The sequence below is a fragment of the Brassica oleracea genome, chromosome C9 (assembly GCF_000695525.1).
Source record: "Brassica oleracea var. oleracea cultivar TO1000 chromosome C9, BOL, whole genome shotgun sequence".
Taxonomy (NCBI): Eukaryota; Viridiplantae; Streptophyta; class Magnoliopsida; order Brassicales; family Brassicaceae; genus Brassica; species Brassica oleracea.
The window spans coordinates 51138163-51155453 of NC_027756.1; the positions used below are offsets into that span (position 1 = coordinate 51138163).

The window sequence follows — 17291 nt, forward strand, 5'->3', positions numbered from 1 at the left end:
GAAGAAAAAGGAAGGTAATCTTAAAATAATGATAGTTCCCATTTGTCTTAGGAGAATGTCGCAAATACATCCTCAACTTTCTTCTTTGCGTTCTTTCTTTGGTTCCAACAAAAAAAATATTTTTCCTTCTGATTTGTATGTTATTATCATGATATATCATCTGATCCAAACTCTAGTAAGAATGCAAAATAGATACGTTATACGTTGATTATTTAATCTAACTGGCGATGAGACTCTTAGGAATATAACTTCAATACATAAACAACAATATACTCAGTAGCTAGCAACACTTAGCAACTCTAAGTTTTTAAAGTGTCACTATATATATTTCATAAGAGCACTTGAGAATAATTCCACAAATAGGCAAACGCACAAGCAAATTAAAGAGTTTGTGCGTTATGTCTCATTAATTCATCTTTCTTCGAAATTCTTTGTTTTCATTGTATTCGAATATGATATATTAACATATCGTTCTTTTTGTTGAAATTATAACAATATCATGTAATACGTCGACAGTATGTTAAAAGAAAATTCACAAATCAATCATTCAACGGATAAAACCTCTTAAGTGGAACGAGTGGATACGTCCACTATCACGTGAATGGTATCACTTTAACACATGGCATGTATACTATTGGTACGAATGTCTGTAACACACGAGTTTATAAAATATTATATTACTTTTGTTTACTGGTGTTTTGTGTTCGGAGAGCATATTGGAAAGTAAACCTCACATCATGGTGTATGAGGACATGATCAATCATATGATGTCAGGCAAACAATGGAATACGTGAACATGATTTATAAAACGCATGAAATCTTATGCACCAAATCACATATTGTGATTAGAATAAAAAAGCAAAGAGGCAAGTGGCCAGAAGAAGTTGGGTCACACAAATGTCTCCTATGCGACTTGAAGAGCCAATCTTTTCTAAATCATATATATTGTAATATTTCTTTATCAGCTGATTCCTTCGCAAAATGAAGTTCGTTTCTTTTTCAGTATATTATCAAATACGAACAAGACGAATATGTGATTTTTTTTAAAAAAGTTGTGGCAATTTTTTAAATAATAATACATCAATGTTTTTGTTCGAGCTACAAGCCATTAATTTCCTTCTGTGAGCATAAACAAAATATCATGCCTTAAAAAATTAAAAGAAATACTAAAGAAACTACATTACACAAGCATTGCTTGGCAGAGCTAAAACCTTCAAATATTACATGATTGATCGAAATAAATGATTATGAACATATAATCACTTATCTTTTGGTCTAAATATAAGTGGTACTTTTGTTTGGATGGTGTTTTATAAAGTCCAAAAATAAGAGAAGACTATACAGTAAATAGAATAAAACATATATATTAAACCTAAACATGTTAAAAAAATATTCAATATTGTAGTAAGTATATTCGGTTGTTTGCTAATTGCGTAAAGACAAAAGTCACCGAAGAACCAACCAAACATAAAGAGACGAAAATTTTAAAACTTCTGTCTAAATGTCTCTCTCTTTTTAAGTTGTCGTCTTCCCGCATATGATTCTTCCTCCTCCTCGAGATGACAAGACTAGAGAAAGAGATTCTATCAGACCGATCATAACTGCTGTTTTTCTGGGCTTTTCCGTCAGGTTTCGTCGCTGAAAGTGAAAAAGCTCCATTGCTTTTGGTTTCATTTCATGGTTTCCGCGGGAAAAGTTCGCCTTCCCTTTTGACGCAAAAGACGAGAAAGAAGGTTCGATCGTTAAAACTCTAAATGATTTTCTTCTCCTTTGCTTAGGGTTTATTGCAAAACTCTAACTGTTTCGTATCTATGTGATATTTTTGCTTGTGTATCTCTCTTCTTCTCCGAGCTACCTTTTAATCTAATCTTGACTTTTATGTGCAAGAAACAAATGTTAAATCAAATCACTGAGAAGAGTAATGGAACTTCTTTTATTTTCCTTATTGGGAGGTGTTGAAGATGGTCCACCATTTAGGTAGCTAAAAGAAAGAGTTACAGTGAGATCCAATGACTGACACTGACACCGTAGTTTGGTATTGAAATTTTTCTTCATTATACCTTTTTAAAAAACACTAGTAAGAACAGGGTCTTTCTGGTGTATAGCATTAGTCCGATGTAGAGCTTGTGGTAACAAGTAGGAGAGATAGCGTTGACTATTTGGATGATGGTAAATGACTTAAAGCCACATCCTTCCTTTTTTTTTCTTTTTTTTATTGTCATTTCTTTATATGTAACCTTGTTGCAGTTCTTGATTTTGTTCTTGAGTTTTTTTTTTTTTTGACTAATGAAGTTTTGTATGTATCTATTGTTTTTTTGCCAGTTGAGGAAACATGAATACAACAACTTCGTCACATTTTGTTCCACCGACAAGGTTTGAAATCTACGACCCTCTCAACCAAATAAGTACTATGTGGGAAGAAAGCTTCAAGAACAATGGAGGAGGCTTCTATACTCCCAACTCTATCATCATCCCCACAAACCAAAAACCATACAGCTTGGTAACACTTCATATTTGTTTAAGTTGATCTCTCGTATTTTTTTTTAATTCAGAAACTAATGGTTGCCTTTGTTTTCAGAGTGAGGATGGAACAGAAGGAACTCCTCACAAGTTTGACCAAGAGGCTTCCACATCTAGACATCCTGATAAGGTCAGTTGTTATAATAGCTCATCTTAACTTCTTTGGTGCTCTTTGTGAATTTATAATCTTTTTATCTCCACAGACACAGAGACGGCTTGCACAGAATCGTGAGGCAGCTAAGAAAAGTCGTCTTCGCAAGAAAGTATGATACTTTTATGTTCCATTGCAGCAACTCATGAAGTATTTATGTTTTTGTTTTGTTAAAACTGAGTTTTGGAGTCTTGTCTTGTCAGGCTTATGTTCAGCAGCTAGAGACAAGCCGGTTGAAGCTAATTCGCTTAGAGCAAGAACTTGATCGTGCTAGACAACAGGTTTTGTTATCTTTATTTTTCTTCCTAAAGTATCGTGTGGATATAATGATGTATGATAATATAATGTTACAGGGTTTCTATGCGAGTAAACGTGTAGATACTAATGCCCTTAGTTTCTCAGATAACATGTGCTCAGGTTTGAATCATTTCACCTTTTTTTTGACAAATCATTTCAAAATTTCATTTGTTTTTTTTTTTGTTGATGTTAGGTATAGTTGCATTTGAGATGGAGTATGGACACTGGGTGGAAGAACAGAACATGCAGATACACGAGCTAAGAACTGTTCTAAACGGACAAGTCAGCGATGTTGAGATTCGTTTGCTAGTTGACAATGCCATGAAACATTACTTTCAACTCTTCCTAATGAAGTCAGCCGCTGCAAAACTAGATGTCTTCTACATCATGTCTGGAATGTGGAAAACTTCAGCAGAGCGGTTTTTCTTGTGGATAGGCGGGTTTAGACCCTCTGAGCTTCTCAAGGTACTCAGAAAAAAACTCAAGTTAAATGCCTTTTTTCTACAATGGTTTTGGATATAGATTTTCCTTTTTTGTTGTTCTGGTTAGGTTCTGGTACCGCATTTTGATCCTATGATGGATCAACAAGTGTTGGATGTATGTAACTTGAGGCAATCATGTCAACAAGCTGAAGATGCAGTATCTCAAGGTATGGAGAAACTGCAACATACATTAGCAGAGAGTGTAGCAGCTGGGGAACTCGGTGAAGGAAGTTATGTTCCTCAAATAACTTCTGCTATGGAGAGACTGGAGGCTTTGGTCAGCTTTGTTGATCAGGTAAATAAAGAAAGAATTAAAACAGTAATGACTAATGAGAGATTATTAGGACTACGAACTGTTTTATTAAACTGTTTTTTTTTGTAGGCTGATCATCTGAGACATGAGACATTGCAACAGATGCATCGGATCTTAACCACGAGACAAGCGGCCAGAGGATTGTTAGCATTAGGTGAATATTTCCAACGGCTTAGAGCTTTAAGCTCGAGTTGGGAAACTCGGCAACGTGAACCAACTTAAGCAAGGAGATTAAATTTCAAGAACAAGAACATAAGCTTGTGTTTGATGATAGTATAATAATTATTCTTCTCTTGCGGCTTTGAGGAAAGTTGTTAATATGATCAGCAACGTAAAGCTTGTGGCTTTAGAAACCCAAGCTGTAAATATGTAGATCATGTATGATTTGCTTGTGGTAATATCCCCTATATATTAATTATATTAATTGAGGAACATTTGAAAAGATGTAACTTCAATTTTGTAATAATTAAAAAAGACCTCTTGCTTATGTGTCAATCAATTAAGTAGTTAATTAATCATACGTGTCAACCTCACAATGAAATTGAAAAACATGTTGGTCCAATTCGATTTTTATATCTCACTAGAAACATTTAATATCAACTATATGATATCATATGATATTAACTAAAGTAAAGTGGTTATTTATTATATATTATTTCCTTAAATAAAACCTACGAAATTACCTAATGTGATTATGATATATATAGTAATTAATGATTTTAAATAATGAAGATTTGCTAATAATCTGTATGCTTTCTATCATTTTTGTTTAATCCTTTACTATTAAAATAAATTACACAATTGCATTAATCATATATTAAAAATTTAGATTTTTTTGTATATGTTGTATTTTGAATTTTTCAAAACGAGTATAAATTACTAAAACTGTTAAAAGTCTCACATAAACTTTTGTGATCAATGCTTAAATTTTTTTCTATAATAATATACAATGATAATAAAATCATATAAATAAATAATTTTATTTTAATAGGTGTTTATGTTAATATATATATACTTCATATCATATACACTTCATATTGTTTAAATTTAATTATATATCATATACGATAGATAAGATTGATTGTTTTGATTTATTTATTCAAAAATGATTGCGAATAAACAAGAGCGGTCATTTGATTTATATATTCAAGCCAATTTATTGCATAATAGTAACTGATTTCTTAGTTATTTAATATATACTTATTATTTTATTATTTCATATTATGCATAAAAATATAAAATAAATCATAACCAAATCAAAGTCGTATTTACTTTACTCTTTTTTACAAAACGAAGATTTCACATAGTGATTTTTTTTTGATCAAAAAAAAATATGATTGAATTTATTTCGTACCCTTCGCTCAATGAGAACATGGGTCAGATTCTATAGGATCAAACCTATGTAGTATCTGATTTCTTAGATATTTAATATATAATTATTATTTTATTATTTCATAATATGCAGAAAAACATAAAATAAGTAATAAATATTTTTTATTTATTCTGCACAAGGTGCAGATCTTAACCTAAGTATGTATCTCTTTAATAATTTTGAATCTTAAACATTTTCTAAATCTCAAGCGAAAATAAAAGAAAAAAATGAGAATAAACTCAAAAATCAATATTTATATCGAGCAATAACCAAAATGACACAAAAAGGAGAAAAACATCGAAGATAGATAGGATTGACACGTGAACGTAAACTTCTCATAACCATAATTAACTTTTAAATTGCTAAATCATGATATAAACCCGAGCTGACATAGTTTCATTGTAACCAAATAGTAGGCGTGAGATTCTATGACCTAAACGTTAGGTTTTTATGCGATAAATCATTTTTTAACCTAAAATATTTTTTTAAAATGGGATCAGTTCATTAGTAAACAAATTATGTAATTAACAAAAAAAATTTAAAAAAATTGTTTAAGGGCCAAATATATTAATTCGATCAATAATATAAATTTTTTTCCATACGATATTTCTTAAATAATTTTCATATAAATTTACCCTGCGTAAGGCGTAGGTCTTATCCTAGTTATACGTTATAGTGTGATGTTTATAATAATTACGGAATCATATAATCACACAAATAGGAGGAAAGAAAAATTGATCAGAAGATATATGTTGAATGGCCGCATAGGATCTTTAATTTATATTACTTTACTGGACAATATAAGAGGAAGTAGAACGTTGCTAAAAAAAGTAAAAAAGAGGAAGCAGATCAGAAGATAAAAGACTAGTAAACATAATGGATTTCACCCGTTGAGATAAGTATACTTTCTAAGCAAATTCTCTCTAAGAAACTCAATTATCTGGACAACTCTTTGGATGCTTTTCTTTGAGTTTGAACAAAAGCTTGAAGCCTCACAACACGATGCAAGTCATTGAACACTTGCCATACTTGAAATTGAATGTGTTCTTATTGTTGTTCATTTTACCCATACTCATAAGATGATCCATACCCAGTGTGTGTTTTTCAAAGTATATACAGTTTTATCAAGTTTTATGTGCTAGTACAATCATAGTACATCATTATGTATGTTATATGTTTCCCTACATATATGAAACTTAGTTGGTATCTAAATATTGTATGGTCATGAGATAAGGGTTTTTTAGGACAAGATTTCAAGAAACGGTCACATGAATGAGTAGTTGAATTAACTGACAAATGTGAGCATTAAAAAGACAAGGCAAAAGACTACAATCTCTTATAACGAAAATAAATCAAATAAATAGAACATAAATTAATCTTATATTCTAGTTTTTCATTCTCGCTTTCATTACTTTTGAGATACTATTCTTTTCTCAGATTTTTCTAATGTTTCTTTTTTTAATTAGTAAAATATCAATTGAGTATATTTCAATGAAAGTGCTCTAAGAAGCTAATTGAGATACAATAAGTTCAAATATCAACTAAACTAATTACATATTTCGTCCACTAAAATGATCCACATGATCCATTGTATCAAGAGTTGTTAGGATCAAAAGCTTCCCCTCGTGATGTGCTACTACAGTTTTAACAATCTTGGCTCTTTTAGGAGATCTTCAACGACCTCCAACTCGTTCACGCCTCCCTCAGTTTCACGTTCTTCCTCTTTTTGATCGTTATGGATTTTCTCTATGATTTTGAAGACGTTATTGAGGTGTGTGATAATTACATGTTTGATGGGTACATGATGAAGATGAATGATCATAAGATTGTAAACCTCTTTTATGTTCACTCAATGTGTGACATCTTTTGTATTCTGAAAACCTACGTGAGATTGTAAATTGTTCAACCAATAAGATTTTACTGTATTTTTTATAATCGATTAAACGATTTTAAACTTATCTTTAAAACTTATATTCCCCGGGATCCTCATATTGCCTATCTTCCCCAGGCGATGGAGAATCAAAGAGGATCTTGAATGGTGTTGCGGATACGTGTGGGACAAACCTTGGTTCAAATCGGTCTTGTATGACATTATCAAGGGAGGTGGAGCGATAGCGTGTTTCTATGGAACCAACCATTTGCGGTCCTTCTTCAACGATACTCTAGCCGATGGGAGGATAATTCATGCTTCTCTTACTTACGTACTCTTTCTCCTTGCACTTGACTTCTTGTATGATTTTGAAGAGGTTTTCGAGATTTACGATAACTCTGTTCTTGCGGGATATGGATTGATGATAAACGCGAAGCAGACCATCATTGCCATGGGCGTAGTGCATACCACTTGCGTGATTCTTTGCGTTCTGAAGACATTTCTCAGGTCAAATCTCAGGCTTTTTCACATAATGATCGAGTGTGAAGAGAATGAACAAGATCAGCTTCCGACGACCAATACCGCTACTTTCGATCCTCACGAAGCAGGTTCGGTGGTCTAAGTGACTTGGATGTGGGGTGATGGGGTGGGGAGTGACTAAAGATCGACGATCGAACGATTTTAAACTTATATCTTTAAAAATGTTTTATAGAAGAATGAAATTTTCTTTATTTTTTGTGTACTAATCCAAAACATCATATATTATGAAACAGAGACAATATAATTCTTAGAATTGTTTCTAAATTTGTAAATAGCATTCTGTGAACAGTGGCTTTTGGGAATAAAAACTTTCACTTATAATAATCAGAATAAACCGGAGTATTTCTAAGTTTGTTTAACCATAAACTTTGTTTATTTAAATATACTAGGGGCCTAGCCCCCGCGGGGCATGATACATTGTTTGATGAGTTGTGTAGTGTTGTGTATGGGTTGTTGTCGTTTTTTTTTAACTTTTGATTTTCCGTGTTGTTTATTATAGTGATGAATGGAACATCGGATATCACACAGTTTGATTAAGGTGATATAAGAATGACCGGCGAATTCATATTTGTTGATATTTTATTATCTTATCTTCGTAATGTTTTGATGGACATTAACATTATTAGCGCTTCCATGTTCAAAAGCTGAAATTTAAGGGATTGGTTAGTGTTTACTTAGGTAGTTGTTAGTATATAAATCAAATAGCGTAAAAAATGTATAATATTCGGATTTAAAAATTTAACAATTTATACGAACAATAAATTAATTTTTTTTTATTTTATCCAAAATTAACTTCAAAAATATAGAATTGTAGTATACTGTTTTTTTATTAAATTAATAACTCTAGAAATTTATAAAATTATATAGTTACAAAATTATTTATTTTTATAGTTTTTACTTGACTTTGTTGAAAATGATTTGTGGTAGACAAAAAAAGAAGTCAGGCTAAAATGAAACCATGGATTACAAAATGATGTGGACAATGAGTGAAGACGTTATTAGTCACATATTCTAAACAGAAGGTTACATATTTTTAAGTATATATACTGAAATAACTTTTCATGATCAAGAATCAAAGTAGAAAGCCCATGAATTCGCCATGTCTAAGATAAAAAACGGTAAGATAAAAAACGTTTTGTTTCAAAGCTAAGAATATGGTAATGAATTAATGAGTTGGTGCGAGGGTCATGATGTTCATACCTTCTCATCTTAAAGTAAGAGGATGATACCCATGATGATACGTGAATCTCAGAAACGGAGATGACGACCACTAATCTCCTTTGAAATTTGGCAAGGGCGAATATCGTCAAATCGCATCGGTCAGAAATAGCATCACCGCATCGGTAATCATTTTAGATCAGAGAGATAATAACATCAACGTGGAGATGGACAGAATGAGACAACCAGATGTTGGTATCTCTTTTGGGGGCTCGTTTTTTATAGTGGTTCATCTGATTTTGGTTATGATCGCTTGAGATTTTGACGTAATCAGTATATAAGAAATCAAGAGAGATGGGAGACGATGAGTTGAGTGAAAAAAAAAGGCATATTGAGAAGACAACAAACAACTATAAAGACTAAGTGGTAAACAAAAATAGAAAAGAGTATTGTTTCAAACGTTAAAAAAAAGACAGGTCATGCATAAGTTTGCAGAAACTCTAAAAACTGACGACAACTAACAATTTACACCTGACAACAACAGACCGGCAAACACTCAGCATGAAACACTTCAGTTTTGATGAGGAAAACTGAAGGAGACAGCACAAGTTTCCAAGGATGGATCCTACTTGCCCCCAAGAGATGGAAACTGAGCAGTATCTCCAACGGCAGGCGCAGCTTCACTACGGTAACCATCAAATCCACCACCAGAAGCACCTTCCCCGTCACGACCACCACGTCCCCTTCCACGACCACCACGACCTCCTCCTCTGTAGTAGTTCTCACCCTCACCTGGTTTCCAAAACTCGTTGATGTTCACAGCCTGTAAACCACAGAACACATCCATAAGCAAACTTATTGACTTCTACAAACTCTTTCATTCAGACAACAATGTAAACTTTCTTAACCTTCTCTTCTTTGTCATCTTTACGTTTGTCCTTATCAGAACCCTGGGAGATAGATCAAATGCAAGGTTCATAACCGGTTAAGAATGTTTCTAGTCGACAAGACAAGGAGGTAATATGTCTTACCAACTTGATGAAGATTTCATCGAGACTTCTTCTTGTTTGAGAGTTTTTGCATTGATTCAAACACTTTAGTATCAACTTTCCTTTCAGAGGTGTTCTGAGACTGAAGGGCTTTTCTCTTCTCCTCAAGTATTTTTCTCATACTCATCCAGAGTCATTTCCTACCAAACCACAAGACAATAAGCATTGAAGGATAATAAAGAAAAAAGACGAGACAAGAGTAAGTTTAGTTCCATGTCCTAATCTAGCAACCTAACATCTCTCTTAACTCATCTGCTTACCTTATCTTCAGACTCTTTCTGCTCCTCCACTTCAGCAGTGTTCTCCTTGTTAGCATCAGCAGCAACCTCATCACCAGCAGGCTTCTCAGTCTCAACACCAGCAACTTCTTCAGTCTCCCTAAAATAGACACCAGAGCTTCTTTTTTAATCCAATTTCACAATCACTACTATGAGATAAAACATCAGAAAATGCTTACACAACAACAACTTCTTCTCCTGGTGTTCCCCAATTTCCACAACCAGCTTCTTCGCTTTTGATGTCACCCCTTCACCAAAACTTAAAGCTTAACCTTAAAAGATTAATGCAACAACAACAACAAAAATTGAATGAGGTTAGGACAGACTCTCTGTCAGTTCCACTATGACGCTCGAATGTCCTTCGAGGATGTTCACCGTCACCAGCTTCACCACGTCGACCACCACCACGACGAGCACCGCCATATACACTACGTTTCTCATAGAGAGGCTTTGAAACGCCTGCTTCCTCAGAGGGCTTACTGTTACCATCACCGCCTCTAAAATCACGGTTGCAACCACCACGACCACGGCTAAATCCACCGTCTCCACCACCATGTCCACCGCCACGTGGAGTATCACTCCTAGCCTCTCTCACTAATCAACATCATTAAAAAAACAATCAGATACCACAAATGGAATCAAATAGACATGAAGTTTAATAACTTGCTAATCGTGTTAAGCGAATCTCACCAGGTTGAGCAAGCTGCCTCGACGGAACAGATGACTTAGCAAAGACGGCGGAAACAGGTGCAAGTTTCTTAGGCTTATCTGCAGCGATGGAAACGGCGATCTGGCTCGGATCCTCAGCGCCGTCATCCAACAGATCAAAAGGGTTCAACGTTGTCATATCTTCAAATCAATCGAATTGATTACGCCTGTTTTCATTTCATGGAAGTCCCCGGCAGAGGAAAGGGTTGTAGGTGATGGCGCGTTTTGCTTCTTATCTAACGCATCAATTAGGCATAAAAAAGCAAGTTCCTTCGACATGGTTCTCTCAAGCGCCCTAGTATACTCTACTACAACCCTTGTTTTTTTTCCTAACCAAAATTATCACACAGACAGAACACAACTGATTACATCAGTTGGTGAGAGAAATCTATAATTGCAGCGAAGGTGTAACGTTTCATATTTGGAGGGTTTTTGCGAGGAGACGTACATGAACCTTATCAACACCTAAATTTACTACTTAAATAAATCAGTTGAGATTCAATAAACAATTAGATTTAGTTTTGTGTATCGGCTTCAGGATAGATCTCCATCACAGCCACATCAGTTTTGTGTATCGGCTTCAGGATAGATCTCCATCACGGGCTCGCCGAGGAAGACCCCGCCGGCTCGCCTAAGCTATAAAAAAAATCAAAAATTAGATTCGAAAAAAGCATCACGGGCTCGCCGAGGAAGGCCCCGCCGGTTCCGCCGCCGCCGCCTAAGCTATAAAAAAAATCAAAAATTAGATTCGAAACCAAAAAAATAACTCAGATTCGGACAAGAACTAACGTACAGATTCAATAGCGGCATCGATCTTAGCCTTAGATCGCTTGGTAGAGCGTAGAGATGATGAAGACACAGTTCACGGGATGAAGAAGAAGAACAGAAACGCTTGGAAGCGAAGAGCTACGTCTCGTCTCAACCATATCTCAGGAAATCTAAAATATCAGAGAGACTTTATGTAAACGTGAGACCCACAAACATAAAGGAGGTGCTTACATGTCACAAAGACTCAAGACCTTCAGAGGAAGCCGAAGAAGCAAGAGCTTCCGACCTTCATAAATATATATTAGGTTCGACCATCAATGTACAAAGTATCATTTAGCTTAGTGATATAAATGTTAGTGTTTATATCTCAATAACTTGGGTTCGAGCCATGGACTTAACATTTTTTTACATTTTTTTAAAATGGGGTCCACAAAACGCTGATGTGGCGCGCTGAGGAGAGAGCAAAAAGTGATCTATTATAATATAGATTTGTGTCTTTAACCACCTCAAGCGTAATAATCATTATATTTTGGAATTTCAAATCCATGGTTAGATAGAGAGAGACCTTACTAATCGCCAAGCAGCAAAATTGGTAACAAAGAGTTCTGCCTAGAAATCTCAAAGTGTGGTACCCTCCATGGATTCAGTTGATGAGTAGAAAGAGTCCATGATAAAGTATAAAGCAAAACCATAAAAAAAAAATGTGGTGTTGGTGTGTTTTGTGCATAGATTAAAAGCGTTAGTAGCAATACCAAAGGTGTAGCCAGTATACATAATACATCCCTTCTTAATGTTTATATGGATCCTAACAAATCGAAACATGAGAAGGAGTTGCTTCTAAAGGACTTAGAGTTAGAAGGGTTAACAGGGTAGACAGAAACTTGGGAAAAAGGTGGTTCTAAGCCGATTACACACTTCTCATGTCTACGTTTGGAGCACTTAAGACTGATGAAGTGGAGAACGGTCCTTCGCAGATTTATTCTCCACATGACTTGGATTAGAGCTTTGTCAGACAAAACAGTAGACATTCGTAGTTAAGGAGATTGGATTGTTGGTGAGTGGATTTTAAACAAGAACATAAGCCTGGTGTTTTATATGGGTAATAAGATGATGATGATTCTTTTCTTGTGGCTTTGAGGAATGTTGTAAATATGATCAGCAACGTGAAGGTTGTTGCTTTGGAAACCAAGTTCTCTACAGTTGTTTTGTATGTAATATTATATAGAATCGCTTGTGATATACTATATGATAGTGTGATGATGTTAATAATAACTACTGTATCATATAATCCACACAATAGGAGGAAAGAAAAAATTATTTAAATTTAAGAAAATCAATAAACCAAACCCAAACTTTGTTCTGTCAGAATCAATGGGATTAGTTTTTCTTCTACCTTTACAAAGGGAGGGAAAAATAATCAACAAAAAATATAAAAATGTAAGAACACCTGAGGATCTGAATCATCTGATCAAACTACTAAAGAAACATAAAACCAGAAAGAAAAAAAAGAGATGATGGATGAAGATATATCCATGGAGATATACAAAAGAACCCAAAAAAAAAAACAAATCTCAAGAAGATAATGAGCTAAGAAGATCAAGAACTTGGCTGATGTTAGGCCTTTCATTTACAGAGGCAATGCACCTGATTGCAATAGCAAGTGCATCCTCCATTGCCTTTGAGAATTCTTCCCCACCTGCAATGTCCCTGTCTATGCAATCCATTCTCCTACCTTCTTGATCACACAACCGCACCCAATCCGTCAGATCAACGGCTCCTGATTGGCCTGAGATTATGTCACCTGCGCTCCGTCTAGTCAAAAGCTCCATAAGAATCACTCCAAACGCATAGACATCGGATTTTAGCGTTGGAACTGGTTTTGAAGCTGATGCAAGTTCAGGAGCTGAGTAACCGAGCGCACTCATGTTTAGTATCTGCTCCGCTACACCAGATGAACTCATCAGACGGTGAATGCAGTAATCTGTTATTCTCACAGTGTTCTCAGGACTCGTGAGGATTATGTTTGTTGGCTTTAAGTTCCCGTGTGGCATCGCCCTATCGTGAAGGTAAAGAAGACATTGCGCCACTTGAACCGCAACTTTTAGTCTTTGGGTGAAAGACATTGGAGAATACCTCCGAGGAGTAGTCTCTGCAGAGAAAGGCGATTTACTTTTAGAGACAGTAAAGAAGCAAAAGAGACTTTGATTAAAAAGAGCTCCTAACCGTATAGATGCATGGCCAAGCTTTCTCCTCCCATGTAATCAGAGAGAAGAAGCCTTTCTTGCTCTCTGGGACCCCAATAGTATGCTCGCAGTGGGACAATGTTTGGATGTTTTAGCGACCCTATTTTTTTAGCTTCCTTGGCAAAATCTTTCTTATGCCTCACGAGTCCAACTCTCAACCATTTCACGGTTAACATATGCCCGTTATCCAGAGTTGCTTTGTATAGCGTCCCGTGGCTGCTTCTACCTAGAACTTCTGCAGGAGCTCGTGATAACTCCTCCGCCGTTAGTTTTAGTGAGACATCTAAAAAGAAGAGTTCTCCAGCCAGACGATCAGGTGAGTACACATCTAACATCACAGGCTGGTCGCTAAAACGGGGCGAGGATAGAGGGGAGCCTCCTGGAGAAGACTTCCGTCCAGATGTGGCCGGGTAATCATCAAGGAGGTTGGGGATTGAAGTAGCTGGTAAAGCCTGCTCAGTTATTTCAGGTTCGGATCCTGGTATCCCGGATAACCACCTTGAATTTGCGGTGAGCAAGTGGTCGTTTGAGAAGCTCAAAGATGATGACTGGTGTTCAGCGTTTGAGGTGAAGTTGAGAAAAGAGGGGCGAGAAGAGCGTCCAAATTTGGTGTCTCTATTCGTGGCTTGGTTCCTCACATGAAAGTCCTTGAGCTGTGTTCGATGGTAGACAAACAAAACAACAAGAACCATAACAGCTGCTCCAACTGAAGCAACAATGATAGCTATCTTTATGCTAAGCCTCCAACGATGATCATGTGCTTTCTCATGCACAGCCAGCACACCATTAGAAGAACCCAATGGAGTCCCACCTGGGAGACGTAGCTTGGAGTTACCAGGATAAAACGATGAATGTGGGTAGCTTCTAAGGTTCTCCGGAATGGTCCCTGATAGGTCGTTGTATGACACATTGAATCTCGCCATTCCGGAAGGAAGCTTCTCAGGAATTTGACCATTGAAATCATTGTTTGACAAGTCAAGAAACTCAAGGCTAGTAAGCTTGTTGAGTTCGATTGGAAGTTCCCCGGACAGCTCATTATTAGCAACATTCAGCACTCTAATTCTCTCCATCGTACCTATATCTCCAGGCAACGCACCAGTCAAAGAATTGGTCGAGAGATCAAGCAACTCCATCTGAGGATCAGAACTTATAGCCATAAGCTCACTAGCACGCGAGCCACGAGAAGGAATCGGCCCTTCCAAGCTATTCATAGAAAGATTCAAACTTCTCAAGCTTGCAAAAGCGAAGAAGCTTTGCGGGATCGAGCCGCTGAACTTATTCGAGCTGAGATCAATCACAGAGAATTGAGAAGCCCCTGAATCGTCCCACAGAGAAGGCAAGCCACCGGAGACAGAGTTATTCCTGATGCTCAACACACTTAATCTTGAAAACGCAGTAGTGAAGTTCGGCAACGCTCCTGACAAGTTGTTTGAGCTCAGATCAAGAAACTCTGGAGTAGCTTCCCACTTTCCAACAACAGACACATCTCCTGAGAAGGTGTTCCTACTCAGATCTATCACTAAGCAGCTTTTAAAACTCGATGGAAGCTCCCCAGACAAGCCGTTGGAAGAAAGATTCAACAGAGTTAAAGTCGTCGAATTGATTTCGCTAATTGATCCTGCACTTGAATAAGAAATTACAGTCAAGGAATTATAATTTCCCTTAAAAATCAAATCTTTTTTTCAATTCACCTGTAAAGCCATTTTGACTAAGATCAAGCTCTCGCAACGGAATCGAACTCTGCAGCAGCTCTTCAGGCACCGTACCGAACAGCTCGTTACGCGCGAGCTTCAAGATCTTCAACCCCGGCTGCGATCCAAAACTTGGCAACTCGCCGTTGATCTGATTGTTCTCCAGATCAACAACCTCGAGGCTCTTGAACGAACCAATCGAATCCGCGGAGAAGAATCCTCCGTTCAACGCGTTGTGGCTCAGATTCAAGTGACGGAGAGTGTTGGAGATGCTGGAGACGTTGTCAATTGATAAAGCTAAGAAGCCGCCGTGGAAGCGGTTAGAGCTCAAGTCAACGTACTCGACGTTCTTCAGCTCCGCGAAAATCTCGCCAACGTCTCCCCAGAACTCGTTCCCGCGCAAATCGAGAGATCTCAGCTGCTGGAGGTTACGGAACCCGCCCGGGAACCCGCCCGCGAACTTGTTGGCAGACAAATTGAGGTAATTCAAGTTCCAGAGATCCGAGATCCGACCCGGGATAGGCCCGTAGAATCCGTTATCCGACAGATCTAACCGCTGGAGCGACGAGATGGCTCCGAGGGAAGGGACGACCCGACCCGAGAAGTTGTTTCCGGATAGAGTGAGGTTGCGGAGCGAGGTGAGACCGGTTAGCGTGCTGAATTTAAGCTCTCCGGATAAACCGAGCCGGTCGAGATTAATTGCGACGATCGAACCGGTTTCCGCGTCGCAGGAGATACCGGGCCAGTTCTCGGGGCAAGTGGAGGGGTCGGTGAGGCTGCTCGTGGCGGACCATGAGATGCGCTGGTTAGAGGCCTCGTCGCGGATGCCTTTGCGGAACTCGAGTAGAGATCGGAGCTCGGGCTCGGTCACGGCGTTGGCACCGAGGAGGAGGAGGAGGAGGAGAGAGATGAAGCAGAGAGCGAGAGTAGTGTGGAGAGGAGGACTCATTTTAGCCCGGAGAGAATGTGAACGGAGGACGTGAACCCTAGAGATTCATGACAGTGAGACGGAGATTTAGGGATTGAAACTCGGAACCCTAGATTCTGGAAAATTGGAAGAGGGAAGAAGAAAGAGAGAGAGTGTGTGTGAGTATGTGTGTGTGGAGAGAGAGAGTGTTCGAGGTTTTACAGAATTTTTTATATTAATTAAATTTTGTTATTTATGTCTTTCTTTCTCCCCAAACGCAATTATGGATGAGATTACTTTACATTTTCTGTCAATCAAATCAATTAATAGTTTCTGATTATAGTTTCATATTTTAATTATTTTTTACCAATTATGAGTTTTCTCATTTGATCTTCTTCCTAAACTAACTAAACCAAAACACTAATTCATAACGTACTCAGTGGACTAAGAATTACGGATAAAGGTATACCGAATATGTTAGTTAAAAATATCTTCAGTATAAATTAAAAAAAAAATATATATGTATATATATATGGAAGAAAAAGAAGAAGTGGTGGAAGGAATATGATTAGTTTGCAGATAAGTGGAAAAAAACAGACCGGAAAAGACAATGGCATGTCGTTGAGTCGTTCTGTCTTTTTTTTTTCTTTTCTTGAGAAAATTCGCACCAACCCACCTTCTTCACATGATGCAATCGATACGTGACGGAGAAGTGCAACGCGGGAACACCGTCGTAAAACGGGACGGGGAGACAAGAACGGGGTGTGTCATTCTGCGATTCTTATGAACCAACATGTCAAATTTTGTTTGCTGTTTTAAAACTCTTAGAGCTAATTTCTGTTTAGAAGAATTGGTTGATCCGAATGGCATAAATTTATATAAGACAAATTAGCTACATATAAACATCATTTTGATGATCTTAAATTTATAATTAACAAAAATAT

General features: G+C 36.9%; 2 protein-coding genes and 1 pseudogene across 3 annotated transcripts; 1 reads left to right on the forward strand and 2 right to left on the reverse strand.

The window, feature by feature from the left end:
- The first annotated feature begins 1466 nt into the window (after positions 1-1466).
- On the forward strand, positions 1467-4218 carry LOC106313611 (transcription factor TGA4). 2 transcript variants are annotated; one of them, XM_013751474.1, is made up of 11 exons: positions 1467-1733; positions 1962-2035; positions 2106-2169; positions 2323-2500; positions 2579-2650; positions 2724-2783; positions 2875-2952; positions 3025-3088; positions 3162-3433; positions 3518-3745; positions 3833-4055. In XM_013751474.1, exons 4-11 carry the CDS (start codon positions 2333-2335, stop codon positions 3983-3985), a joined length of 1095 nt encoding a protein of 364 aa, XP_013606928.1. In that variant the 5' UTR covers positions 1467-1733; positions 1962-2035; positions 2106-2169; positions 2323-2332; the 3' UTR covers positions 3986-4055. The 2 variants fall into 2 exon arrangements, with proteins under 2 accessions (XP_013606928.1, XP_013606929.1); XM_013751475.1 differs by lacking the exons at positions 1962-2035; positions 2106-2169 and having other exon boundaries at positions 1468-1733; positions 3833-4218.
- A 5110-nt stretch (positions 4219-9328) lies between these two features.
- Positions 9329-10877, reverse strand: LOC106317636 (annotated as a pseudogene).
- Positions 10878-12843: 1966 nt separating this feature from the next.
- Positions 12844-16563, reverse strand: LOC106318589 (probable inactive receptor kinase At5g10020). The gene is made up of 3 exons (XM_013756629.1): positions 15441-16563; positions 13730-15367; positions 12844-13655 (listed from the first exon to the last, which is right to left on the reverse strand). Exons 1-3 carry the CDS (start codon positions 16387-16389, stop codon positions 13078-13080), a joined length of 3165 nt encoding a protein of 1054 aa, XP_013612083.1. The 5' UTR covers positions 16390-16563; the 3' UTR covers positions 12844-13077.
- Between the last annotated feature and the right edge of the window lie 728 nt (positions 16564-17291).

Coding starts and splice junctions, on each gene's coding strand:
- LOC106313611 (XM_013751474.1), top strand. CDS start 2,333: ATGAATACAACAACTTCGTCACATTTTGTTCCACCGACAAGGTTTGAA. Junction 3,089..3,161: donor CTCAGATAACATGTGCTCAG/GTTTGAATCATT, acceptor TGTTGATGTTAG/GTATAGTTGCATTTGAGATG. Junction 3,434..3,517: donor GACCCTCTGAGCTTCTCAAG/GTACTCAGAAAA, acceptor TGTTCTGGTTAG/GTTCTGGTACCGCATTTTGA.
- LOC106318589 (XM_013756629.1), bottom strand. CDS start 16,389: ATGAGTCCTCCTCTCCACACTACTCTCGCTCTCTGCTTCATCTCTCTC. Junction 15,368..15,440: donor TAGTCAAAATGGCTTTACAG/GTGAATTGAAAA, acceptor ATTCAAGTGCAG/GATCAATTAGCGAAATCAAT. Junction 13,656..13,729: donor CTTGGCCATGCATCTATACG/GTTAGGAGCTCT, acceptor CTTTCTCTGCAG/AGACTACTCCTCGGAGGTAT.